Source organism: Mus musculus, chromosome X (assembly GCF_000001635.26).
Source record: "Mus musculus strain C57BL/6J chromosome X, GRCm38.p6 C57BL/6J".
Lineage (NCBI taxonomy): Eukaryota > Metazoa > Chordata > Mammalia > Rodentia > Muridae > Mus > Mus musculus.
In genome coordinates, this window is record NC_000086.7 from 18,406,815 (window position 1) to 18,433,813 (window position 26,999).

Here is a 26,999-nt window from a genome sequence, read left to right on the forward strand (position 1 = left end):
TACCAATGGATGCTAATATTAGTACACGGGAAGTTTGAGGAACAGAGGCTATTTTGATAATTTCAAAGTATTACCTCTAAATTATATGTTAACTTTACAGTGGAGGCTTGTGAGTACAGGTCATCTTAACCACATGAACATCACCGATCATCTCATCAACTAACCTCATATGCCCTGTGATATGACACAGTGACAAAATTGCAGTGTCACTTCTTACTCCAACTGCAAAACCCATATTGAATCAGACAACCTCAACTGAATGACCTTCTACAAAACAAGCAGCCCCTCCATTTTAAAGAAAGACATCCAAGTGACAAAGCACATTCACACAAGTGGAGAAATTATTTCAAGTTAATGGAGACCAGAGACATACAACTGTGTGCAATGTGTGGTTCAGGATTAGATCATGAGACAGGAAAACCAAAAATCCCAAACTTTCTTGAAGGACAGTTTTGGGGAAATTTATAAAAATTGAAGATATACTGGAGTCAGCTAATAGGATTTCAGTGATACTGCTCTGGTCTGGGTCCTCATATTGTGGTTATAAAAGTCTTTGCTTTTAAGATATGGACTTAAGCATGTAGGGGCACATTTATAATCTTTCCAAAATAGCTCAGAAAAGAGTGGGAATATAAAAGGCAGAGCATGCGGCATCAGAGCCATCCAGGAATGGAGACAGGGAGACAGGTGAAGAGGGCAGTGAGGGCTGAAAGCAAACAATGATCAGTGCAGATTCAGGGTGCATGGAGGTATTTGGACTTTTCTATCAGCTTTTCTGAAAGCTTGAAGTAATTCCAAAATAATGTTGAGACTCAAAACTAGAAGGGAAACAAAAATCACAGGGAACTGAAAAAGATGACTTTGGAAAGCCCAGAGTCCTCCTGGTGGGCACCTGGTGAGTGCCTTATTTGAGGAGCTTCTGATGTCAATCTCCTGCTTGGGGTTCTGGGAGCCAGATCACTCCTCTATTCTCCAGCCTAGAGTTTTGAGAGAGGGTGGGGAACATACAGTCTTCATGCATACAAACTTTCAGGTCCTCTCTGCATGCATGCTGTCTAGGGAAGGAGTGTCTGATTTTGTTGTTGTTGTTGATCTTTCAGAGCCCTGACTTTGGATCTGAAAACTGGGGATAGGGCAGAGATCCAATTACTTCTAAAAAGAAGCCTTATCCAGACTCCAGTTACTTCTTGGCTCTCATTTCTGATGTGATCTGGTATTGTCGGTCTCAAACTTTGGGAGGAAAGGGATTTTGGTATGAATTGAGATGGTTCTCTAATTTTTTTGCTGCCAGTTTAAGATCCCGTTCTCTTGGTCCAAAATTATTTGCTGTTTGGCTTTCAAATTTGTGATTCTGTTTTCCCCTTTTCCATGTTACATTGTCTTGTAGTTTATACCTGTTAAAAATACCACTTATTCTCATTTAGTAGATGTCATGGATATTTAACACATGATTTTTGCAGGAGTCTGCAAATATGTTTCTCTGAATTCTTGAAGACTTCTTTTGGCTTGCATCCCATAAGTGGAATTACTGGGTAGAATGTGTCATCTCCTTTTAGGCTTTTTCTCCCCACTCTACTCACCACTCCCCTTTTAAGACTCTTGATGAACTTTGCCAAATTGCTTTTCAGTGGGATGATGTTCTTACAAAGTTTTCATGGCTTGCCTGTTTTCCTGCCCTGGGTAGGATCATTAAAAAAAATAAAATAAAATATTTGTTATTTTGACAAGCCAAATACTACTGACTTACTTTTGGCACAATCTCTCTTAAAGATTAATTTTTCTTAGGGAGTTGTTGCACGCACAGGCAAGATTCAAATAGATAGATTTGGCTAAGTGATAACTGTAGAGATGGCAGGATAGGGTAATGGGAGTGGATTAAGCTATGCTTGGCAGCTGCTTTCCAAGGGACACTGTAGTTTGTGTATAGCAGGGAAAGGATCTGAGATGGGCCCATAGGGGAGCCCCAAGTGTCTGTGATCTTCAACTGTGGTCCAAGCAGCACTTGTCCCAGGATGGATACATTCACATAAACAGATTGGATCAAAGAGATGGAGAGAAATGTCAGTAACAATGGAAATGGAGCAGTAATGTTTCTATCTGATGAACTCTGCCCTAGACTATACCTACTGTGGGAGACCCAAATCCTCTTGTAATGCCAGGTCAACTCCATGTGTTTGTCATAGTCAGGGCCATCTTGTCACACAGATGATGCTTTGGATTTTTGAGATACATGTTTTGTTTTCCACAGCACAACCCTGACATCCAAATTAACCTCTCCACACAGTGCTAATTAATTTCTGCTCTATGAGTAAAGGTTTAAAAATAAAATAAATAAAATAAAACAAAACTCTTAGAGGTAGCAAGATGACTCAGAATGTAAAAGGTTCCTCCTGAAAAGACTGATAACCTGAAGGAGCCACATGGTAGGAGGAAAGAATTGACATCAACTTGATTGCTGTGGCACACCCCACACCCCCACCACACATATACACATACACATAAGCACACACATAAGCACATACACCACACACACACACACACATATACATACACCATACACACACATATAACACACACATTTACACATACCACACACATACACACACACACAGAGGGTTAACTGATGTTTTTTTAAAATACTGTCTTTATTTTTGAATAATTTTATACTTATAACAAAGGTACAAAATAGAGTGCCGAATACATTTATACTGTTCAGTTAGGTTCCTCACATGCTAACATATCACTTAACTTGAATCTTCACTGATAATGATACTAAGAAATTAACATTGATAATAGCCCTGTTTATATGGACTCTATTTGAATTCTACCAATGGTCCTAGAGAAAAGGAGACAGAAATTCTTGAGAGGTGGAGTTGGGTTGGCACTATCAGTTAGGCCTTAGCCTCGGTGTTGCCCACAGCTGGCTTTGGCCAGGACAGTACAGCCCTTGTTTTCTCCTTAGACATAAACAATGCCTCAGATTGCCAAAATCAAACAAGGCCCCTCTTTGACTAAGATGGATCAAGATAAAACAAGGCTACTCTGTACTCATGCTTAACACAAACAACATGAACATTGTGCAGACAGAATGACCAAGCATCTTTCACTCTCACCCAAACCAAGGGCTGCCATTTTCTTTTCTTTTCTTTCTTTCTTTTTTATTATTGGGTATTTTCCTCGTTTACATTTTCAATGCTATCCCAAAAGTCCCCCATACCCACCCTCCCCAACCCCCTACCCACCCACTTCCCCCTTTTGGCCCTGGGGTTCCCCTATACTGGGGCATATAAAGTTTGCAAGTCCAATGGGCCTCTCTTTGCAGTGATGGCCGACTAGGCCATCTTTTGATACATATGCAGCTAGAGTCAAGAGCTCCGGGGTACTGGTTAGTTCATATTGTTGTTCCACCTATAGGGTTGCAGTTCCCTTTAGCTCCTTGGGTAATTTCTCTAGCTCCTCCATTGGGGGCCGTGTGATCCATCCAATAGCTAACTGTGAGCATCCACTTCTGTGTTTGCTAGGCCCTGGCATAGTCTCACAAGAGACAGCTATATCTGGGTCCTTTCAGCAAAATCTTGCTAGTGTATGCAATGGTGTCAGCGTTTGGAAGCTGATTATGGGATGGATCCCTGGATATGGCAATCACTAGATGGTCCATCCTTTCGTCACAGCTCCAAATTTTGTCTCTGTAACTCCTTCCATGGGTGTTTTGTTCTCTTTTCTAAGAAGGGGCAAAGTGTCCACACTTTGGTCTTCGTTCTTCTTGAATTTCATGCGTTTAGCAAGTTGTATCTTATATCTTGGGTATCCTAAGTTTCTGGGCTAATATCCACTTATCAGTGAGTACATATTGTGTGAGTTCCTTTGTGATTGGGTTACCTCACTCAGGATGATGCCCTCCAGGTCCATCCATTTGCCTAGGAATTTCATAAATTTATTTTTTTAATAGCTGAGTAGTACTCCATTGTGTAAATGTACCACATTTTCTGTATCCATTCTTAATGGAGCTCCAGGCATACTTCCTAGCCTACTAGCCTGTACTGTGCATGCATTAAGATATACAATCAAATCATTACTTCCAATTTCTCATAGCATCTAGTTTAGAATATTTCCAGTGAGCAAACATGTAAATGGGGTTTTACATATCTTCTTTCCTGCACAAAAATTAGCTCCCTATAAATACCCATGATGCTTTTCCTCATGTGAGTTCTTGAAGCCCTTCATCTTCGCTCTATACAGGGCATGGCATGCTGTTGTGTGGATACACTGTAGTTCATTATGCCTCTGTTCTGTGTAGCCACGGGACTGTGAAAGACAGCCTGTTTTCTAGTCAAGCTAGGTTCCAACCCCGGAGATCCAACAGATTAATCTGCAGGGGACAGAAAACCTGTTTGCCATGCTCCCAGACATAGGCTCCCGACATGAGGACTCAGCTCCATAATTTTGTGGCCATCAGTCACATAGGCTGTCTGGACTTCACCCCCACAGTTACTTGGCAATAGCCAGGTATGCTCCTCTCCACAGTGACCTGGCAACAACAAGGTAGCCTAGCTCACTATAAAAGGGGCTGCTTGGCCTCTCCCCTCTCTCTCTTGTCTCTTCTCTCTCTCTTAAGCTCTTGGTCTTACTCTGACCTTTTGCCCTCCTTCGTCCCCACTCTTCTCTCCTCTCTCAACATGGCCATGGCTGCCCTCTACTTCTCTACTCTTCTCCCTCTCTCCGCCTTTCTACAATAAACACCTTGAAAACATGGACCTTCTCTTCTCATCAGGATCCACTGGGCTGCAACAATGGAGCAGGTTTCCCTGTAAAGAGCCATGCATCTAACCTCCTACCGGGAGGCCTTTCTGTGTTCTAGCCATGGCCATCAGCCAACCCAAGCCACCCGCTGAGCTAGCAGCCTGAGCTAGCCAGACTCTCACTCACCCAGAAACTACCCAGCGCCTCCCCCCCTCCCGCCCCTTTTCTCTTTGGCCCTGGCCCTGACCGAGCTGCTCCCAGGACCCTACTTTGTTCTCAGCTCTTCTGTGACATCCAGAGGCATCTGAGACTTAGAACCTGTCATCTCTGGCCTCTGTGAGGCCCAGAGACCCCAGAACCAACTCTCCAGTGGTACCCAGTGGTCTGTGGTGCCCGAGAGTCGGAGCAGAGACTGTGCCTTCCCCACCTCGTGGAGTGGGGTCCAGTGGCCTAACATGGCCCAACACCCATCCTGCAGTGGTTCCGTGAGGTTCTTCGGCAGTATCCCACGTCTGCCTGCCCAGAGCCCCAGAGCTCTGGCAAGACTTGGGTCACCTCTCCCACCTCTTTTATTTCCCCATGACCAGTGCCCCACAAGTGGCAGCAGAGGATGGTTGCACCATCCACCAGAGACAGAACCAGCTAAAGCGTACCCTCCACACACAAGAGACCTACATCGGAACTCCAGATTGCCCAAGACCATGAGTGACTTAGTTTAAAAAAACTAGGCCTTCCTCTGATCTCTCTCTCTCTCCTCCTCCTCCTCCTCCTCCTCCTCCTCCTCCTCCTCCTCTCCTCTCCTCTCTTCTCCTCTCCCCAAGTTCCTGGCCAGCTTCTTCCCCTCCTCCCTCAGTTGCTAACTCTCACAGGTTCCCATTGTGACTGAAAGGTTCATGGGCTCCGCTGCCCCCACCCTTGCTCTGCGTCTGTACAAACGTCTCCTCCAAAATGGTGGTCCATAATTTGCTCCCCCAGCACTGCAGCAAGAGTCCCCATAGAGTGCTGCTCCTCAGATGGCAACACCTGCCCTAAGCTCTCTCTGCTTCCGCAGATGGCAGCACTTGCTCTGAGCTCTCTGCTTTCTCTGCCAGCCAACACGTGGTTCCCTGAGGTCCCTGCAGGCCAAAAGACAGGCTTCAAGCTCTCACACTGGCCAGTGGGCTAGTGCCGCTTCAGCTAGAAGTACGGATATAACAGAACTGCAGGTGCTGCCTCTCACTCCCGCTGTCCCTGACTGTGATTCCTTTAAGCTTTTCTTCAAGCTTGGCCTTTCATTTCCTGCTTGCCAAGCAAAAAACAAATGGGGGAGAACAGGAATCTGTCCGCTAAGAGCACACTGCAACCTCATGGCAGAGCAGGCCCCTCTCCTATCCACCTAAGACAGCCAAAGGAAAACCGCCCCTGAGGCCCTTAAGCCAAGATTAATCTGCTGGGTCTCCAGGGTTTGAACCTAGTTTGACCAGAAAACAGGCTGCCTTTCACAGTTCAGTTTGCAATTATAGTGCATTATTATTTACTACAAATGGTATGTTTATTACTCAATTACAATGAATATCATTTCTGCAAAGAATAACATTGATATACTGATTTTTGCAAATGACTGCAGCAGGATCCAAAAGGGTCCATGTCTTCTTCCTGAGCCAATTTTCCCTTGGGTTTGCCATGCTGGCTCTAGGGTCATAGTCTAGGCTTGAAACCATTCTTTGGTCTCCTGAGTGGAACAGAAATGTTGTTTTTTCCTTACTGTCTCTTCAAAGTTCTAATGTATGTGTCACTGACATATCCTGTCTTCAGTGTGCAATGCCTCCAACTTGCTTTCCTGGAGAGCTGTTGCATTTGCAAATGCTGTTGTCCCCTGCTTGTGTGTCAACCTTTTCTTATGATTTAAAGTTCCTTCAAAAGCTGAAAGACAGAGAATATCCTATGTTCTTGTAAGCTCAACTGGGCCAACGTCTGTGGACAACAGGGGTAGAGTGGATGGGGGAGCCATATTACCATGAACCAGGTGAACACTGGTGCTCACTGGGCCAATTATCTTCATATAATGAGCACAGGTGGACTTGGCAAAGCTCCCTGTATCACATTCTCTGCAAGTTTCTCTCCTGAGCCTGCTGGAGGGCCAGAATAGGGAGGGAGGGAGGGAGGGAGGCTGCTGTCTTTCATGACTGCACCCAAAATGGCTACAGTCAGACTATCTAACAGCTGGAGGCATTGTGGGGGCTCCCTGGTTAGGAATCAGTATTGAGGTTTGGTCTTGCTGTCTACTATAGTGCTATGTGTGGGCCCCCAAGACCTGGAATCTGCATGTAGACCTAAGTGACCCTGTCGCCAAATTATTTCTGATTATTTAATAAAGATGCCAATAGCCAATAGCTAAGCAGAAGAGACATAGATGGGGTTTAGGTTTCCCAGGCTTGGAGTTGGAACAGAACCACGAGGAGGAGAAGGTGAAAGAAGAGAGAAAAGTCACCATGGTGAGCCATAAAAGTGTGGGCCTGAGGGCTGGCCAATTGGAGTTAAGAGCACCCCAGATGAAGCATCATAAGTAATAACTCAGGGTTATCGATAGGAAAGTAGATTCTAATAGCATAGAGGGTAGATATGTGCCCAGCTCTTGTGCTGTTTAAGCTTTATTGTTGTATTGTTGTATAAAAAACATATAAAGGTTGTGTGCATATTTTATTATGGAATTGAATGATCAAGGCTGGGTAAAAACCCCTGTTGGAACGAAATATTTCTACAGCAAATCAGGATGGCATTTTGGGTCTCCATTCTCTATGGAGACAGCCTCTGTTCTTTTCCTAAATTTGCCTTCAAATAGAGACATCCCATGACTTACAGGGGACAATATTTCTTCAAGAGTAAAGCTAATCCTCCATATTTTTATGCACACAAAAAGCAAGTCCTGGAAAAGGTAAACGACATAGGATTTATTTTAACTACAGAGAAAATGTTTAGGTTTAGGTGTTGTAAGACCACAGGCAATTACCATACTTACCAAACCACTGAAATCAATATACTCCTGTAGAGTCAGACTCATGGGCTGGGGTGCTGTTCACTCTACTGAGTCTGATCTTATAAGCTTTAAGTATATATTATATTTCACCTCTGTCCTATACTTGCTCCTTTTGAGTGTGTATGGCAAAGGAACCCCCGATAAATGGTAACAACACTCCATGCCAAGTGTAAGGAATGTATCTGCAGTCCTTGCCTGCTTGACAAGCCTGTAACCTACACAGCAGAGGGCCTCAAATTAGCTTTGCTGTCTCATCTTACAACTATGAGCTGTTTCTGAATAGATCCATCTCACATTTCCATTTTTCTTTGGTTCCCACAAATCATATAGCTCAGCCTACCGGCTAAAAGGTGTGGTTGATATAAACTGGCAAAATAATGCCTCCACTCAAATCTCAGCCAGTAGAATATAGCCGATTATAATTCTATTCTGGTTGAAGTCTCTTGTATGTTGTCTCACTTGTCTCATGGCTATTGAGAAGTGGCTCTCTTTGATTGGTAGCCAGGATAGCACATGAACAATGTAGAGAAGGGTAAAAGAAGGCAATCACTTGTCTCAGTAGGAGCATTTCCTAGCCTCTGCTTTGTGTCTAGCCCTCCCATGTTATTGGAAACACAAAGTTCTTCACATTACCCCCTCCCCCCAACTCGCCCCTGACTCAGGAAGCTCTGAGCTAGATGGCAAGCAGGACACAGATCATCCTGAAACCAAACATGAGGCACAGATATGTGGACCAGAACATAAGGGACAAGGTTCAGAAAGTGATCTCTGGTAGCTGGACTATCAAGAAAGCCTCTGAATAATCATAAGACTGAGCAGGGTCTTCAGTAATGTCTAGAGTTTTGGAGGAAGGAAACCTTCAGCTCTGCATGAGGATCTATTCTATACTTCCCATGCCAGGCCATGCTTTTGCTGTATTGGGGGCTGAAACTAGGGACCCAGCTTGCTATGCAAGTGCTCTACCAGTGCAGTACATCTTAGCTCAAGTATTACTTCCATTTACTCACAGAAGACTGTGGGTGAATGTTGCAGGTGGAACTCTCCGGACACTGATATTCAGTAGACTACAGAGTATGTATTGGATTCCTGCAAGAGTTAAAATAAATTACTATGAAGGAGGTGGTGCAGTCCAATAGAATTGTATTCTCTCACAATTCTTGGGGCTCACTGGGTTGAAATTAGGGTAGCATGAGATCCATAGTTCCTGTGGAGGATCTGGCAGAAGGATTCCTTCCTTGCCAATTCCTGATGGATGCTTGAGTTCAGTTGCATTGTGCCAGTCTTGACTGACCTCTGTCTTCACATCATTGGTTCTTCTTTCTCAAAAGTTCCTCTGCCTCCATCTTATGAGGACACATGGGCTTCCATTTAAGACCTACCTATACAATCCTGGAAAGTCCCACAGTCCTTAACCACATCTTTTCCCATAAAGGCAATTATCACAGCTTCTGGGGATTAAGATGTGAACATGTTTTTGTGGAGCCACCATTTTGTCCACTCATTGGTGCTCATTTAGTCAACACCTGTGAAAAGAATTCGTAGAAAAAGGAGGGGCAAGGTCAGTTAGACTGTGATGCAAGCCCAGAAGAGTCTTGGTCTGATGCATGTAGAGTTTTGGAATAAAAATTACCCATCCGGATTGTAGCTAACTGGGTCAAAATGGTTGAGGCAAAACATTTCATCACAAGCCCAGTGACTAGGTATCGATATGTCTTAGGACAAGTGTGGTCTCAAGTGAAGCCACAGTGACCAAGGCACAGCCCAAAGGGCTGATAGTCAGTGCTGCCTGCAACCTACACTACTGCACTCGACAAAGAAGTGTCCCTTGTGGAGGGAGGCCTGGCAGCTCTGTTCTGCGTCTATCACAGGTAGGGATGGATAGAAAATCAACAGATATCAGGGAGTGATTAGGGAGGATATGGCTTGGAGATAACACCTAGGAGGGGGTCTGTGATCTTTCATCAAGTTGGCAAGAAAAGGTCTGCGTTCCAAATGTATGAGAAAAGGACTTCTTAACCTCATGATCTTATAAAAGGCCACTAGATGGGGAGCCATTTCTAGGCCACTTCAAAGTGTTAGGCCCTGCCTAAAAGGTTATCTGTCTTCTCTTGACCTGAACTGCAGACATAGTGCTTGTTTTAGTTCATACTAAAAACAAATCTTCCACTCACCTCCTGCAGGTATTCAGGTAGTTTTGTTCTTTGCTTGCTTCTGGGTCTCTATCAAAGAGGACATAAGATTTCTTTGTTTTGACTCAGTAGGTATCTAGGGCTGTTTCCTTCCTAGATTTAGCTGCTCCATGATTTTGAAGGATAATTTTTCAGAGTCCCAGACCACTGGTATAGAGGACTCATTCCCTCCTTCTTTTCTTCCCCACAAATATGTGGTAGAGAGGTAAGAGGAGGGTTATTATAAGTTCCATTTCTCCACTCTGTGGAGCCTAAATCAAAGTTACTCACAGTCTTCAGTGGAAACGCAATGGTTCTATTGAGATAGGCTGATCCTGACATGAGGGGGGTTGTCATGGGGACAGTCTTATGTTCCTGTGCATCTTTGGAGAATCTGAGGCTGTAGCCCCTTCCCTGCGTTCTCTGATCAGTAGGATGCCTAGGATCACATACTTCAAGCAAGTCGGTAGGGAGAGAAAATCATGATAACTCAGGTTGGAGATGTGGTCAAACATCATTCTCCACAGCCAGCCAGAGGACACCAATTTTAAAGCTTCTCAGGTACAGTACAAGCTTGGTCTGTTATCCTCACTGTTGTGGTTGCCATGGGACAATGTCTGGAGCAGTTGTCAAAAGGCAACACCAAAAGGCCACATGATATACCACAAGATAGGACCTTTGAGATTCAACTTTAAATGTGAATGAAAATAGAACTCTATAGTCCACGATGAGAGTCTGAGACTGATGAGGAAGGGAACTGAGGAATGGACTGGTAGGGAGTTTCAGCTGTTTCTCAGAAAATCATGGCCTCCCTGGGCCTCTGTTTCCTTCTGTATGCAGTGAGGCTTGTTAAATCAGGTATTCTGACTGCCAAGGTGCTAATTTAGAGGTAGAAGAAAGGAGGTAGACCAAACAATTCCCACAAGTAGAGGTCTTATAGTGAGGTTAGATAAAGGTCTAAGAGACCTTTATGATTGTTATGGAGGGCAGACAATATCATGCACAGAGGCACATAAGCCATGTAGTTAAATACGTTAAAGGTATGTCGAAGGAATTATTTAGTAAAATGTATTCCATTGGTTGAAAACAAATGTTGTTTTTATAATGACTTGCAAGGCCACATTCGGATAAGAGTTCTAGGACTCCTTGAGTGGTGCAGAGAGAGCAGGCCCTGGTCCCAGGCTGCACCTACAATGGCAGTGGAACCTGTTTAATGTCTGCAGGCTGCTGTGCTCTGAAATCTGGTTTTGCAACTAAGCTATAGTCACACTTGCCATAGCCTATTCTGGCCAGTCCTGAACACAGTTGGATAATAAAATGTATCTATTCATGGGAGATATGGGATTTCTTTGATGTATAGCTCAGTCTTGGTCTTGTAGAAGCCCAGAAAGTCTTTACTGCATTGTCTAACTTTTGCTGATGGTCAAACTGTAGCATGAGTTTGCCTTTCAGCCTTTGCGTGTTTCCCTCCTACCTTTTCTGTATGCATATCCTCTAAGAAAACTCAGGTAATTGGGTTTTGACCCTTGCTTTTAGAGAACCTAAGCAAGCACATTGGCCCCAGTTGTCCCCCTTCTCATCTTACCCTTGACTCTTTTCCATGTCCTGAGGTGATTTTTTGCACATGCATAAGGAATACCAGGTACCCAGAGAGTTCAGGAGATGGTGGCAGGTGAGGTCATCCTTTTGGCTTATAGTCTCTTCTCGGAGATGCAGGAGAGTAGGAATGGGGGCCTTGAGTTCCAATGGCTCAAAGCCCTGCCTTCACCTTGCCCTCTACCTACACTAGCCTCCCAACATATGGGACTTTCTTACTTGCCCTATCTGCGTGTGTTTCTGGAACATGTTTTGTTGGTCACAATTGTATTTCTGGGCTCCTTACACCTCTGTTTTCTTTAAACTTGCAAAAGTCTGGTAAAATATACAGAAAATGGAGGTTCAAAGATATTGAGTGTTCACACCTGGTCTTCCTGTGTCTACCTCCTGACTATGCCATGGTGTTCTAGCCAGTGAGGTCAAACATGCAGTGTCAAAGTTTCTCCCACAAGTTTTGTGTGTTTCTTAGGAAATTAATGTACTTAAATATTCAAAATGGAATTGCTTCTTATAATTTGGCAGTAATTCAACCAAGGACATGGAAGAGCTTGCAGATTGTCCCTTCAGCCACTCAGAATCTATCATTATACTTGCAGTCTGGGTAACGGTAGGCAAATCTAGGATCACAGGTTCTCAAAGATCTTAAGATGTCCTTCAGCCAACTGGTAGCCCCAAGAACTTCTAGGTCTGTGCTGTTATCCTTGCTGCACAGGCTGAGAGCAGAGTCTATTTCCTTTTGCACAGGGGAGGGAAACTTTCCCTGGAGAAGTTGAGGCAGCAGCTGCTGACACACCAGCACAAGGCTTTGCTTCTCAGGGACAGTGTCACAGGAGGACAGCTGGATCTGGCAGTCAGAAACCAGGCAGCTAAAAATGTCTTCATTTTCTCCAGTCCTGGCAGCTGCTTGGCTGCCTAGAAGAGAAATAGAAACTATCAGATACTGTACAAACTATTCTTGCATGTGGGAGGTGGGGTAGGATAGGGTGGGGCACTGCCAATTAGAACTGCTGAGAGAAGGGCTTCACCTATTTTCCTATCACGAGAAGATTTAGGGCTCAGGAATGCAATAGCCCCTTCAGAGAACAGCACTGCATAATGTTCTCTGGCAATTAGGCTAAGGTGCAAGTGTGGGGAATCCACTGTCCCCCAGAAGCTGGGCTATAATTGTAGAAATCTGGATTACTGAATTAGGGAAGTAAGGATGCTATTAGGATTGGTTTCATTGAATATTTAAAATAGAAAGTTGGAGGGGGTATATCATTCATAATATGCCTTCAGCAGACTGCAATGGGACCAATGTTTGCATAGCCTGAATATTCTGGAATCAACCTTTCTTCTAATTTGATTCTTCTTAATAAAGGTAAATCAGGAAGTGAGAAAAAGGGTTTGTTTTCTCTATCTTTGCACTTTGTAAAAAAAAGTGTCATAAATGAGAAAAGTTTCTTGTCCTATTATTGTGCTCAGCATATTTGGTCACCTTGAGAAACTGGGGGTTAATGGGCTTTAGAACACTGGTTGAGCCTTATAAACACCGAGAAACACAATTCACTCACACATCTCATTCGGTTCCTTGTATTTTAAGTTTCAATCTTTACAGTCAGTGTATCAACACTGATTGCAAAGTGTACTAGTGCAACAGGCCGACAATTGGGTCTTAAATGAAGGCTAAGAACATCTAAGGAGAAAAGCTTGAGGGAGAGAAGGACCTGTGACTTGTGTATGAGTGAGATACAGAACCATCCTGGGAGGGCTCATCAGGGTTCATACCACAATGGACAATGTTTCTCATAGGCAAGGCCAAGCTCACTTTCTGTTTGGGATTGAAGATGAAACCAAAATTCAAATGGGGAGAGGGGGCATTGTTTTATGGCTGCTAACATCCCCCAAAGTTTGATTACTCAGTGACACACAGAGTATAAAGTCCCAGGAGTGTGACCCCAGGTCACCCCTCCTTAGCTTTGGTCACCCTGATATCCCCCTTGACAGCTGCTCAGCCAAGCCCATGCTGCGTACCTTCCTGCTTGTCGATGATGCCTAGCGCACTGGCATCTCGGATGAACAGATGCCCATTGTCAAAGATGCCAAACATGCCTGCATCAACATGGGTGAAATAGAAGAAATAGTTCAAGTCATTGCTCCTCAGGGATTCCAGGACCCTGAGGAGTTGGTAGGCAAGGTCAGCAGCTTGCTCTGGAGAGGCATCATAAAATTCTTGCAATGGTCTGGTACTGGTACTGACCAGGAATCTACCACAGGAGCCCAGGTACCTGGGCATTGGCCAGCCCTCTGCTCCAGGGAAGATCTGTCAAGCCAGAAGGAACAGGCATTAGACACAGAGAGAAATATCACAGAGACAGCTTGCTTTCTACCTCTCTCCTGCAGCCCACATAAATATGTCTTACTGCCAGCCTGGATCTCAAAACATGATGGCAAAACATTTCTTCATCTTTTTATACCTTTTGCCATGTGGTAAGGCTCATGCTCTTCCTCCACTTTTGTAATGCATTGCTAATGGAAGGAGGAATTCAGGGAGAAGGAGGCTGCTCTCATCTGTGCTGTGGATCATATTTCACAACTTTCTCCAAGTGAGACTTAAGAATGCTAACCAACCTTCACTGAAAATCACTGAATATGTTTATTTTAAGATGTGTCATTTAAAATATATGACTAGTCTGCAATTTCCAAGATATCATTGCTTAGAGGCCATGGGAAAAATAATAAAAGATTAACTTCAGGGTAACTACAAGACAAATAATAATAATAATGATAATAATAATAATAATAATAATAATATTACAAACAGGGTATCATGTATGTATATAGTTTCAGTTTTTCAGGAGGCTGAGGCAAGAGGGTTGAGGCCAGCTGTCTCAACAGAGCTCATGAATAAATAGAAGAATACAAGTACCTGGTTCTAAGTTAGGATAAGGATCATGCCAGTGACTGTTCTTTGGATGTCCCCACTGCTAGGCTGGGCATATCTGCCTTGCTCCAGTAACTACATACTCAAAGGTTCTTCTCAACTGGATGGAAGCTTCCAGATAGACAAATACTGGGAGAGTGTGGCTCAGCCTAACTACTTATAAGAGTTCTTCTCACCTTGTGGATTTGGGGAGGGAATCCTAGCTAGATTTTTCTTGACCATTTTTCAAAATAGTTTTTTTTTTTTAGCACTTCATAAATGAGCACTGCATCTCCATCACTCCCAGCCTTCCCTTCTCCCACTAACTCCTCCTGTGTCTCCCTTCTTTCTCCAAAATCCATGATCTTTATTATAGCTACACACAGATACATATATATTTATATGCATATATCTTTACATGTGTATATACAGCCTTCTGTGTCCATGTAGTATTACTCATATGCATATGTGACCAGAGCTCGCCATTTGTTATTGGACAATCTCTGTGGGAGTTTGTCCTGGAAGAGACTGATTTTCCTATTGACCACACATAGCTCTTCATCTCAGGGTAAGACCATGTAGAAATAGTCCATTTCTATGTTAGAATGTCAACTCTTGAATATGTTTTAATGAAGCTGTAATGAACTGATAAGAAAAATTATAAATACCACTTTACCCTTTGATTACCTTCTTAAGAAAACAAAATAAGTCTAGTTCATGTATCTAAGTAGCAGATTGCTTATCTCACACACACAAGGGCCTGGGTCCCATCCCCAACACTACAGAAAACAAAACAAAAGGTAGACCTCAAAGCCCTTCCCCCTGACAATTTTGTGGTACCTTCTACCCCTTTTAAGTCATGTTATAAAGAACTCATGCTCTTTGTGCTTTGAGTTTCACCTAACTGAGTCACCTTACATACTTTGTGTCTCACAGGGGCATCCTACACCTATGGACCTTGTCTAAATGTGCAAAACTGCTCCTGGGCCCCCATCCCACACACTCTCAGGGTAAAGCCCAGGGTTGAGTGCAATATCTCAGTTCCCTGGTTCCAGGCTATGTCTCTCAGGAACCAAGCCTTAAGGTAACTAAGGTGCCAACGAAAGTTAGAATTGTGGATAAAAGACCTCCAACAAGACCCCTGAGCCTGTAGGGCAAGTGGCAGCTCCTTCTCTGCCATTAGTATGTTTGGTGTCAAAGATTCTGTGCAGGTTTTAGGGAAAAGAGTACAGCTTCTGTTGCCTCTGATATTAGACACTTTCGGGATTAGGTTTCACGGCTGAAACTTTCTGAGTCCCAATGGGGATAATGATAACATTCTGGGGAGATTGTAGTGAGCACTGACAGTGATAGCAAATTTTCAGCGTAATACCTGGCATGTAGCAAGAATCCAATAAGCAACACTTACATTTTGGCTAATCTTTAGGAACTGTCTTTGTTGTGGCTCCTTCCTTATCTACCTGCATATTTATATATAGTATTTTAAAAGATGGTCTCATTATATAGGCTGTTCTACCATGCCCTGCTTTCCCTCCTCTTTTCCTCTCCTCCCTCCTTCCTCCCCTCCTTCCCTTCCTCTTTTCTTCTCTCCTTCCTCTCTTCCCTTCCTTCTTTCCTCCCTCTCTTCCTCCCTCCCTCTCTTCTTCCCTCCCTTCCTCATTCCCCCCCCTCTTCCTCCTCCTCCTCTCCTCCTTTCTCCTCTCCCACCCATTCCTCTACCCTTTATTCCTTTTCAGCCGCTTTTATTCCCCTTTGACCTCTGGCATCCTTTCTGTCCACGATGTGACTTAGGTGTGCTGATCCTTGGTCAGGGGGATTTATCCCCACAGGTTCTATGGATGTCTCTTAACATGGTAAGTGTCTCTGTCTTTTTGACTAAGCATGCCCCTAGGCCCCAATACATCCTCATTTATTTAACCACTTTTCAACTATGTCACTTCCAGTTTTTTCTCCTTTCCAAACATAGTTTTCAGGGTGCATCTGTGGGTGGCTGTTTCACCAGCCCCCAAGTTTGCTCAAATCTTACTTACCTTAGTGGCAGAGATTAAATTTGCCTGCCTCCACAAAGCCCTTCTTGGCTGCCTCAGCTTGTTAAGTTGGCTACTATTCCCTGCTACTCACACCCTCAGCCCTGCATGCTCATACCTCATTCCTTTATAGCTGCCAAGGCTGTCAAACATTTACCTGATGTTGCAAATGTACTGGCACATCTTTGTGGCCCCAAGATATGCAGGGAGAAAGGGAGAAAATCAACCCAGGGGTGGTAACACACCTGGGAGGGGAAGCATGTAGAGGGTCACTGAGTACCTGCAGGATGATGGGGTGTGCGTTGACAGCCAGCGTGTAGAGGAGACGCAGCTTGTCACCGGCAGTGAAGTGGTCCATGAAGATGCTGCCAGCATCGACTACTTCAGCATAGCGTCGAACCACACGGTCCAAGAGTCTTTGTGAAGGGCAGCGCAGGAAGGGACTGGGCAGGCCCTGGACACACACAAAAGAGACTTAGGACTCAGAAGTGTTGCTGAGTGTTTGTAAGTGACACAGCCTAAAAAGTAAGTTACCTTCTCACAAGTGTGTTGAAAGGGTCAACTGTGTAGAAAGTTAGTAGGCATTATGCCCATTGAGTTTATGAGAATAAAAGCAGTAGCTAATATTATTGAATGCTTGTTCTGTGCTGGGTATATGTTGCTGTGTTCTGTGTTGTTGTTCTGTTCTGGGTATAGTAGTGAAGGCATGGCAGCAGGATCATGAAGCACATGGCTATGTTGTATCTGCAGTCAGGAATCAAAGAGAGATGAATGCTGGTACTCAGCTGACCACCACCACCACCTTCTTCTTCTTCTTCTTCTTCTTCTTCTTCTTCTTCTTCTTCTTCTTCTTCTTCTTCTTCTTCTAACTTCTTCTTTTCTTCTTCTTCCTCCTCCTCTTCTTTCTCTCTTTCTTTCTCTCTCTCTTTCTTTCTTTCTTTCTTTCTTTCTTTCTTTCTTTTTTTCTTCAGTTCATGTCTCCAGTCCATGGAATGGTATTACCACATTCACTGTGAATCTTCCCGCCTCCATTGAACTTTCTGGAAACGCCCTTACAGTATTACCAGACATGTGTTTCTTAGGTGATTCTAAATTTAGTCAAATTAAAAACCAAGACCAAAGATAATGCTAATTCCCTTTTTGACTTTAAAAAGCCTGAGCCTACTTTTTGATCCTTGTAACTAACCTAACCCAAACCTGATTAAGATACAAATGAAAAGCTGAATGTGGTATCACACTTCCTTGATCCCAGCATGGGGGAGGCTGAAGTAGGGAGACCAAGTTTTAGGTAAGCATGGGCTGTAGAGTGAGATCCCATTCAAAACCACCAGCACCAATACCAGTACCGTGATCAGCACCACCACCACCATTACTGCATGATATATATATATATATATATATATATATATATATATATATATATATATATATATTTAGCAGACTTGCCTTGTCATGTTGAAGTAGAGGACCATCTTAGCTTAAAATCCTACACTGCCATGCTTAGTGTCTATGTAGCCATAGCCCTAGTCAGGCTTTTTCTCCTTTATGTTTCCATGTCTCTTGTTGGCAAATGGTTGACATTCAAAATCTCACCTGGTAGTGCTCACAGGGTTGCCAAAATCTTGAACTACCTGGTAGATGGAAGTCTAACCTGGTTTTTCTCTCCTAAACTTCTTTCTTTCTTCCTTTCTTTCCTCCCACCTCCAGTCCTGCATCTTCCTCTATCTCAGGGCCTCTGGGGCTTTGCCAATGTAGTATTTGTGGGTTGGTAAAAGATTTTCACTGTGTCAGATACAATTGTCACTGTGGCAGGCAAAGCCGCTGACAGCTAGGGCAGTCAGGGCAGTTGACGCAGAGCAAAACACATTATTTAATGGTCTGTCATTTTGATTCAAATATGGGAAGGTGAATTGCAATTTTCCATTGGGCTACTTCTTTCTTTAGGCTACTGGTTCTATTTTCTACTTCTTTTTCTAATTAAAAAAAGGAAGCTAAGCATGTCTGACAAGTCTGCTCCAGGAGGCTCTGAGAATTCTGATTGTCAAAAAATACTCTTCTACTGTGCCTAACACCTACAATCTGTTGAGATCTTTGCCACCTTACAGAACTTGGTACACAATCTTAAACATGAAAGATGCTTTCTTCTGCCTACCCTTGGCACCTCAAAGTCAAGAATACTTCACCTTTGAATGGAAAGACCTCTCTGACCTCCCCTGCAGGGAGCCGAGGCTACCTGGTTTACAGATGGGAACAGTTTTCTCCATGAAGGGCACAGCAGTTGCTGCCATGGTGGATGGAACAAATGTCATCTGGGCTGAACATCTACCCCCCCTCCCCCAGCATGTTGGCACAGAAAGTGGAGCTATTTGCCCTCATCAAAACTTTGGAACCTGGGGCTGGTTAGAAATTAACGCCAGGGTCACAGGAACCCCGCTTGACTAGTGACACAGGTACCCTCTGGTCTGGGTTGGTGCCCTGAGCAGAACTTGGGTTTGAACTTGCCAGTCCCACAACACCCAGAGGAAGTTCCACTCCCAGGATCATAGGATCAGAGGATCAGAGGATCACAGGATCAAGAAACAGCTGAACTCTGAGGAGTTCTGACACAATCAGGATCACAGGATGGACAGGCTCCAGTCAGATATAGCAGGGCAGGTAGCACTAGAGATAATTAGATGGTGGGTAGGCAAGCATAAGAACATAAACAACAGAAACTCAGATTACTTGGCATCATCAGAACCCAATTATTCCATGAGAGCAAGTCCTGGATACGACATAACAAAGGAAAACCAAGATTTGGATCTAAAGTCACTTCTCATGATGATGATAGAGCACTTTAAGATGGACATAACTCCTTTAAAGAAATGCAGGAGAACACAGGTAAACAGGTAGAAGCCATTAAAGAGGAAACAAAAAAAATCCCTTAAAGAATTACAGGAAAACACAATTAAACAGGTGAAAGAAATGAACAAATCCACCCAGGATCTAAAAATGAAAATAGAAACAATAAAGAAATCACAAAGGGAGACAACCCTGGAGTTAGAAAACTTAGGAAAGAGATCAGGAGTCATAGATGCAAGCATATATCTAATAGAATACAAGAAATAGAAGAGAGAATCTCAGGTGCAGATGATAACATAGAAAACACTGACACAACAGTCAAAGAAAAAGCAGAAAGCCAAAAGCTCCTAACCCCAAACATCCAGGAAATCCAGGATACAATGAGAAGAACAAACCTAAGGATAATAGGTATAGAAGAGAGTGAAGATTCCCAACTTAAAGGGTCAGTAAACATCTTCAACAAAATTATAGGAGAAAACTTCCCTAACCTAAAGAAAGAGATGCCCATGAACATACAAGAAGTCTACAGAACTCCAAATAGACTGGTCCAGAAAAGAAATTCCTCCCATCACATAATAATCAAAACACCAAATGCACTAAGCAAACAAACAAAAAAATTAAAAGCATTAAGGGAAAACAGATCAAGTAACATATAAAGGCAGACCTATCAGAATTACACCAGACTTCTCACCAGAGACGATAAAAGCTAGAAGATCCTGGGCCGAGGTAAAAAAGACCCTAAAAGAACACAATTCCAGCCCAGGCTACTGTACCCAGCAAAGCTCTCAATTAGCATAGATGGAGAAAATGAGATATTCCATGACAAAACCAAATTTACACAATATCTTTCCATAAATCTAGCCCTACAAAGGATAATAGATGGAAAACTCCAACACAAGGAGGGAAACTACACCTCAGGATAAGCAAGAAAGTAATTTTTCAACAAACCCAAAAGAAGATAGCCACACAAACATAATTCTACCTCTAACAACAAAAATAACAGGAAGTAACAATCACTTTTCCTTAATATCTCTTAACAACAATGAACTCAATTTCCCTAGCAAAAGACATAGACTAAAAGACTGGATAGGTAAAGAGGACTTAGCATTTTGCTGCATACAGGAAACTCACTTCAGTGACAAAAGACAGACACTACCTCAGAGGAAAAGGTTGGAAAACAATTTTCCAAGCAAATGGTTCCAAGAAACAAGCTGGAGTAGCCATTCTAATATCGAATAAAGTCAACTTCCAACCCAAAGTTATCAAAAAAGACAAGGAACAACACTTCATAATGGTCAAAGGAAAAAACTACCAAGATGAAATCTCATTTCTGAACATCTATGCTCCAAATGCAAGGGCACCCACATTCATAAAAGAAACTTTACTAAAGCGCAAAGCACACATTGCATGCCACACAATAAGAGTGGGAAACTTCAATATCCTACTCTCACCAATGGACAGATCTCATGGACAGATCTCACCAGTGGACAGAAACTAAACAGAGACAGAGTGAAACTAACAGAAGTTATAAACCAAATGGATCTAACATATATTTATAGAACATTTCATCCTAAAGCAAAAGAATATATCTTCTTCCCATGACCTCATGGTACCTTCTATAAAATTGACCATATAAATGGTCACAAAACAGGCCTCAACAAATACAAGAAGATTGAAATAATTTCATGCAACCTATCAGATCACAACAGATTAAGGCTGGTCTTAAATACCAACACTACCACCACCACCACCACCACCACCACCACCACCACCACCACCAATAACAACAACAAACCCAGAGAGCACACATATACATGGAAACTGAACAATGCTCTACTCAATGATAATGTGGTCAAGGAAGAAATAAAGAAAGAAATTAAAGGCTTTTTAGAAATTAATGAAAATGAAGAAACATCATACCAAAACTTATGGGACACAATGAAAACAGTGGTAAGAGGAAAACTCATAGCTCTGAGTGCCTCCAAAAAGAAACTGAAGAGAACTTATACTAACAGCTTGACAGCACACCTGAAATCTCTAGAACAAAAAGAAGCAAATATACTCAAGAGGTGTAGATGGCAGGAAATAGTCAAACTCAGGGCAGAACTTAACCAAATAGAAGCAAAAAGAACTATACAAATAATCAACAAAACCAGGAGCTGGTGCTTTGAGAAAAATCAACAAGATAGATAAACCCTCAGCCAGACTAACCAGAGGGCACAGAGGCAGTATCCAAATTAATTAAATCAGAAATGAGAAGGGAGCCATAACAGTGGAAACCATTCAAAAAATCATCAGCTCCTATTACAAAAGCTTGTGCTCAATCAAATTAGAAAATCTGGATGAAATGGACAATTTTCTAGGCAGATACCTGGTGCCAAAGTTAAAAACAGGACCAGATAAACCATCCAAATAATCCCAACCCCCTAAAGAAATAGAAGCAGTCATTAAAAGTCTCCCAACCAAAAAAGCACAAGAACAGATGGGTTTAGTGGAGAATTCTATCAGACCTTCAAAGAAGACATAATACCAATACTCTGCAAACTATTCCACAAAATACAAACAGAAGGAACACTACCCAATTTGTTCTACAAAGTCACAATTATGCTTTATCAGACCTTCAAAGAAGACATAATACCAATACTGTGCAAACTATTCCACAAAATACAAACAGAAGGAACACTACCCAAAAATTATTCTACGAAGTCACAATTATGCTTATACCTAAAAACACACAAAGACCAAACAAAGAAAGAGAACTTCAGAACAATTTCCCTTATGAACATTGATGCAAAAATACTCAATAAAATTCTTGCCAACCAATTCCAAGAACATATTAAAATGATCATTCACCATGATGAAGTATGCTTCATTCCAAGAATTTAGGGATGGTTCAATATATGGAAATCCATCAATGTAATACAGTACATAAACAAACTCAAAGAAAAAAAACCACATGATCATTTCATTAGATGCTGAAAAAGTGATGACAAAATTCATCATCCCTTCTTGGTAAAAGTTTTTAAAAGATCAGGAATTCAAGACCCATACATAAACATAGTAAAAGCAATATATAGCAAACCAGTAGCCAACATCAAACTAAATGGAGAGAAACTTGAAGTAGTCCCACTAAAATCAAGGTCTAAACAAGGCTGCCCATTTTCTTCCTACCCATTCAATGCAGTATTTGAAGTCCCAGCCTTAGCAACTAGACAACAATGTAGGTAAAAGGGATACAAATTGGAAAAGAAGTCAAAATAGCACTATTTGCAGATGATATGATAGTTTATTCAAGTGACTCTAAAAATTCCAACAGAGAACTCCTACAGCTGATAAACAACTTCAGTCATGTGTCTGGATATAAAATTAACTCAACCAAATGTGTAACCTTCCTCTACTCAAAGGATAAACAGGCTGAGAAAGAAATTAGAGAAACAACACCATTCACAATAGTCACAAATAATATTACATACCTTGGTGTGACTCTATCCAAGCAAATTAAAGATCTTTAGGACAAGGACTTCAAGACTCTGAAGAAAGAAATTGAAGATCTCAGAAGATAGAAAGGTCTCCCATGCTCATGGGTTGGCAGGATTAATAAAGTGAAAATGGCCATATTGCTGAAAGCAATCTACAGATTCAATGCAATCCCCATTAAAATTCCAAATTAATTCTTCATAGAGTTAGAAAGAGCAATTTGCAAATTTATTTGGAATAACAAAAAATCCAGGATAGTGAAAAGTATTCTCAGCCATAAAATAACTTCTGGGGAAATCACCATCCCTGACCTCAAGTTGTATTACAGAACAACAGTGATAAAAAACAAACAAACAAACAAACAAACAAACAAAACCACAACTGTATGGTATTGGTACAGAGACAGGCAGGAAGATCAATGGAATAGAATTGAAAACCCAGAAAAGAACCCCACACATCTATGGTCACTTGATATTAGGCAAAGGAGCTAAACCCATCCAGTGGGGGGGGGGGGGGGGGAAAGACAGCATCTTCAACAAATGGCTCTGGTTCAACTGGAGGTCAGTATGTAGAAAAATGCATAGCAACCCATTCTTATCTCCTTGTCCAAAGCTCAAGCCCAAGTGGGTCAAGGACCTCCACATAAAACCAAAGATATTGAAACTTATAGAGGAAAAAGTGTGGAAGAGCCTCGAACACATGGGTACAGGGGAAACTTTCCTGGGGAAAATTTCCTGAATAGAACATCAATGGCTTATGCTCTAAGATAAATAATCGACAAATGGGACCTCATAAAATTGCAAATCTTCTGTGAGGGACACTATCAATAGGACAAAACGGCAACCTACAGATTGGGGAAAGATCTTTACCAATCCTATATCTGATAGAGGGCTAATATTCAATATATACAAAGAACTCAAGAAGTTAGACTCCAGAGAACCAAATAACTCTATCAAAGAATGGGGAACAGGGCTAAATAGAGAATTCTCAGAAATTCTGAGGAAAAAATTGTTCAACATACTTAATCATCAGGATAATGAAAATCAAAATGACCCTGATATTGTACCTCACACCAGTAAGAATGGCTAAGATCAAAAACTCAGCAGATAAGTGACAGCAGATGCTGGTGAGGATATGAAGAAAGAGGAACACTTCTCCATTGTTGGTGGTATTGCAAGCTGGTACAACCACTCTGGAAATCCATTTGGTGGTTCTCAGAAAATTGGACATAGTATTACCTGAGGACCAAGCTATACCACTCCTCTGCATATACTCAAAATATTCTCCCCCATATAACAAGGACACATGCTCCACTATGTTCATAGCAGCCTCATTTATAATAGCCAGAACCTGGAAGAATCCAGATGTCCTTCAACAAAGGAATGGATACAGAAAATGTATTACATTTACATAACGGAGTACTACCCTGCTATTGAAAATGATGAATTTACGAAGTTCTTAGGCAAATGGATGGAACTAGTAAATATCATCCTGAGTGAGGTAACCCAGTCCCTAAAGAACACACATGGTATGCACTCACTGATAAGTGGATACTAGCCCAAATGCTCTGAATACACCAAATACAATTCACCGACCACATGAAGCTCAAGAAGAAGGAAGTCCAAAGTGTGGGTGCTTTGGTCCTTCTTAGAAAGGGAACAAAATACCCATGCGAGCAAATATGGAGACAGAGTGTAGAGCAGAGACTGAAGGAAAGGCCTTCCATAGACTGCCCCACCTGGGGATTCATCACATATACATTCACCAAACCCTGACACTTTTGTGGATGCCAAGAAATGCTTGCTGAAAGGAACCTGATACAGCTTTCTCCTGAGAATCCCTACCCGAACATGACAGATACAGAGGCAGATGTTCTGAGCATGGGGTCCCCACTGGAGGAGTTAGAGAAGGGACTGAAGGAGCTGAAGTGGTTTGCAACCCCCTTAGGAAGAACAACAATATTAACCAACCAGATCCCCATAGCTCCCAGGGACTAAGCCACCAACCAAGAAGTACACATGACTCCAGGTGCATATGTAGCAATGGATAGCTAGCCTTGTCAGGCATCAATGGAAGTGGAGGTCCTTGATCCTATGAAGGCTCGATAGATGCTCCAGTGTAGGGGAATCGAGGTCTGGGAGGTAGAACTGGGTGGGTAGGTAGGTGGAGGAACCCCCTCATAGAAGCAGATGGTGGAGGGATGAGGTAGGGGGTTTCATGGTGGGGGCAAACATGGAAAGGAGATAATATTTGAAATGTAAATAAAGAAAATCTCTAATAAAAAAGAAAAAAAAGAAAAATAACATCTACATGGATAGCAGGTTTGCCTTTGCAACAGCCCACACCCACTGGGCTGTATACCAAGAGAGAAGACTGCTCATATCAGAGGGAAAAGAAGTAAAAATAAAGCAGGAAATCTTGGATCTCTTGCATTCCATGATGAAGATGACAACTGTGAGTATTATTCATTGCTCAGGACATCAGAAGGGAAGAGACTTAGTGGCCCAGGTCAATAACCAGGCAGATCAAGTGGCTCGAGAAGTGGGTATGCAGGAGCCTATCCCGGTTATGGACCTGCAAGAGACACCCGCTGGGGAATGGGACTGGACTAAGGGATGACCTCACTTAAAATACACAGAAGAAGAAAGGACTCAGATTGCTAGCCACCCTATCAACTATTACCTAGAGGAGGAAGGGCAACAACACACAGGAAGAAAATACTATATATACTCCCCAGAAAACAAGCAAAAGACTTACTAGGCCAAATGCTCAGATGGACTCATTTAGGGGATAAAAAGCTTATCCAAGCAGTTAAGGGATCTAAAGTATACATAGTGGACCTCAGGTTTTGGATCAGAGAGATAGTAGAACACTGTAAGGTATGCCAGAAAGGGAATGCTTATGTGGCCAAGAGTAAACAGAGCAAAAGGCCTAGGGGAGAACAGCTTGGGGTATATTGGGAGGTTGATTTTACAGAAGTTAACATGGTTACAAATACCTTCTAGTGTTTGTGGATACTTTCTCTGGACGTGTTGAGGCCTTCCCCACCAAGCAGGAAATAGGTACTGTGGTAGCCAAGAATGTATTAGAGGAAAATTTTCCCAAGGTTTGGAGTGCCCAAGGTAAATGAATTAGACAACAGTCCTGCTTTTGTTTCTAAGGTAAATCAGGAATCGGCAGAGATATTGAACAGAACCCTAAAAGAGACCTTAACTAAATTGTCCTTGGAGACTGGCACTAACTGGGTGGTGCTCTATCCCCTGGCCCTATTCCGAGCCAGGAACACCCCCTACCGTTTTAACCTGACTCCCTTTGAGATTCTGTATGGGACTCCCACTCCCTTGACCCTGTCTCTTGATCCCCCAGAGTGGCTTTTCAGGCAGATGAGGATCTTACGGCTTGATTGCAAGCTTTCCAGATCAGTCACCAGGAATTGTGGCTTAAACTTAGTGCCCTGTATATGTGGGTATCAAGTTGGAGATTGGGTATATGTTAAGAGGAATCATGCTGAAAAGTTGGAAGCAAAGTGGAAAGGGCTGTTATTGGTGTTGACCGCCCCGACCTCTGAAAAAGTGGATGGAGTAACTTCCTGGGTTCATGTAACTCATGTCAGACCAGCACCTGAACTTTATGCCAACTGGATAGCAAACAGACATCCGAGCAACCCCCTCAAACTCAAGATTACCCACACTTCTGAAAGGCCAGAGAAACCATGAGATGGCTATGGTGTATCTTCCTTCTGGAGAGGAGCCTTAGCACTCTCCACAACCCTACCAAAGTGACTTAGCAAGTGCTTTCTGCCGCTTTTTTTTGTTTGTTTGTTTGTTTTTTTTTTGGGGGGGTGTAGCTTGGTCCACTACAGAGGAACACCTGCCTTTACGGTAGCAGTACCTGCCTGTACGTAGCGGTAGGCCTTGACTCCTGGGATATCTCTACCCTAGAGACACAGGGGGAGGGATTACCTGAATGTGGGGGATGGGGGAAGAGGGACTTGTGAATCTAAACTGTGTCTCAGAAGTGACCTTGGAGGGTGGGGCTTAGGGTGCGGACACCCGAAGTTGAGGAGTGTCCTGAGAGAAACCCCCATAAACGAGTGCCCGCAAGATGTGAGGAACCAGTAGCAGGCCCATCAGTGTGTGTGAGCCACCCACTTTTTCTGTGCTACTGGGAGGTCTGAAACATCGGGAAGCACATACTGCAGGCCATTCTGGGTTAGTTAAGAATTCCATGGC

General features: G+C 42.8%; 1 protein-coding gene across 8 annotated transcripts in view; it reads right to left on the reverse strand.

Moving 5' to 3' along the window:
• Positions 1 to 7,352: 7,352 nt before the first annotated feature.
• Positions 7,353 to 26,999, reverse strand: part of Dipk2b (divergent protein kinase domain 2B) — a 47,253-nt gene continuing 27,606 nt past the window's right edge. Inside the window, exons 3-7 of one of the 8 annotated variants that reach the window (XR_386876.3) lie at positions 16,730 to 16,903; positions 13,534 to 13,822; positions 11,510 to 12,432; positions 9,928 to 9,975; positions 7,353 to 9,279 (exon numbers count right to left, since the gene is read on the reverse strand). Coding sequence is in view for 3 of the 8 variants with exons in the window: in NM_175228.4 (NP_780437.1) it covers positions 12,092 to 12,432; positions 13,534 to 13,822; positions 16,730 to 16,903 (804 nt within the window). In the remaining 5 variants the exon portion in view is untranslated. Of the gene's footprint in view, positions 12,433 to 13,533; positions 13,823 to 16,729; positions 16,904 to 16,983; positions 17,221 to 26,999 lie in introns of those variants that run through there. The other 7 variants (NR_132634.1, XR_386875.3, XR_878034.2 and 4 more) reach the window with 7 other exon arrangements.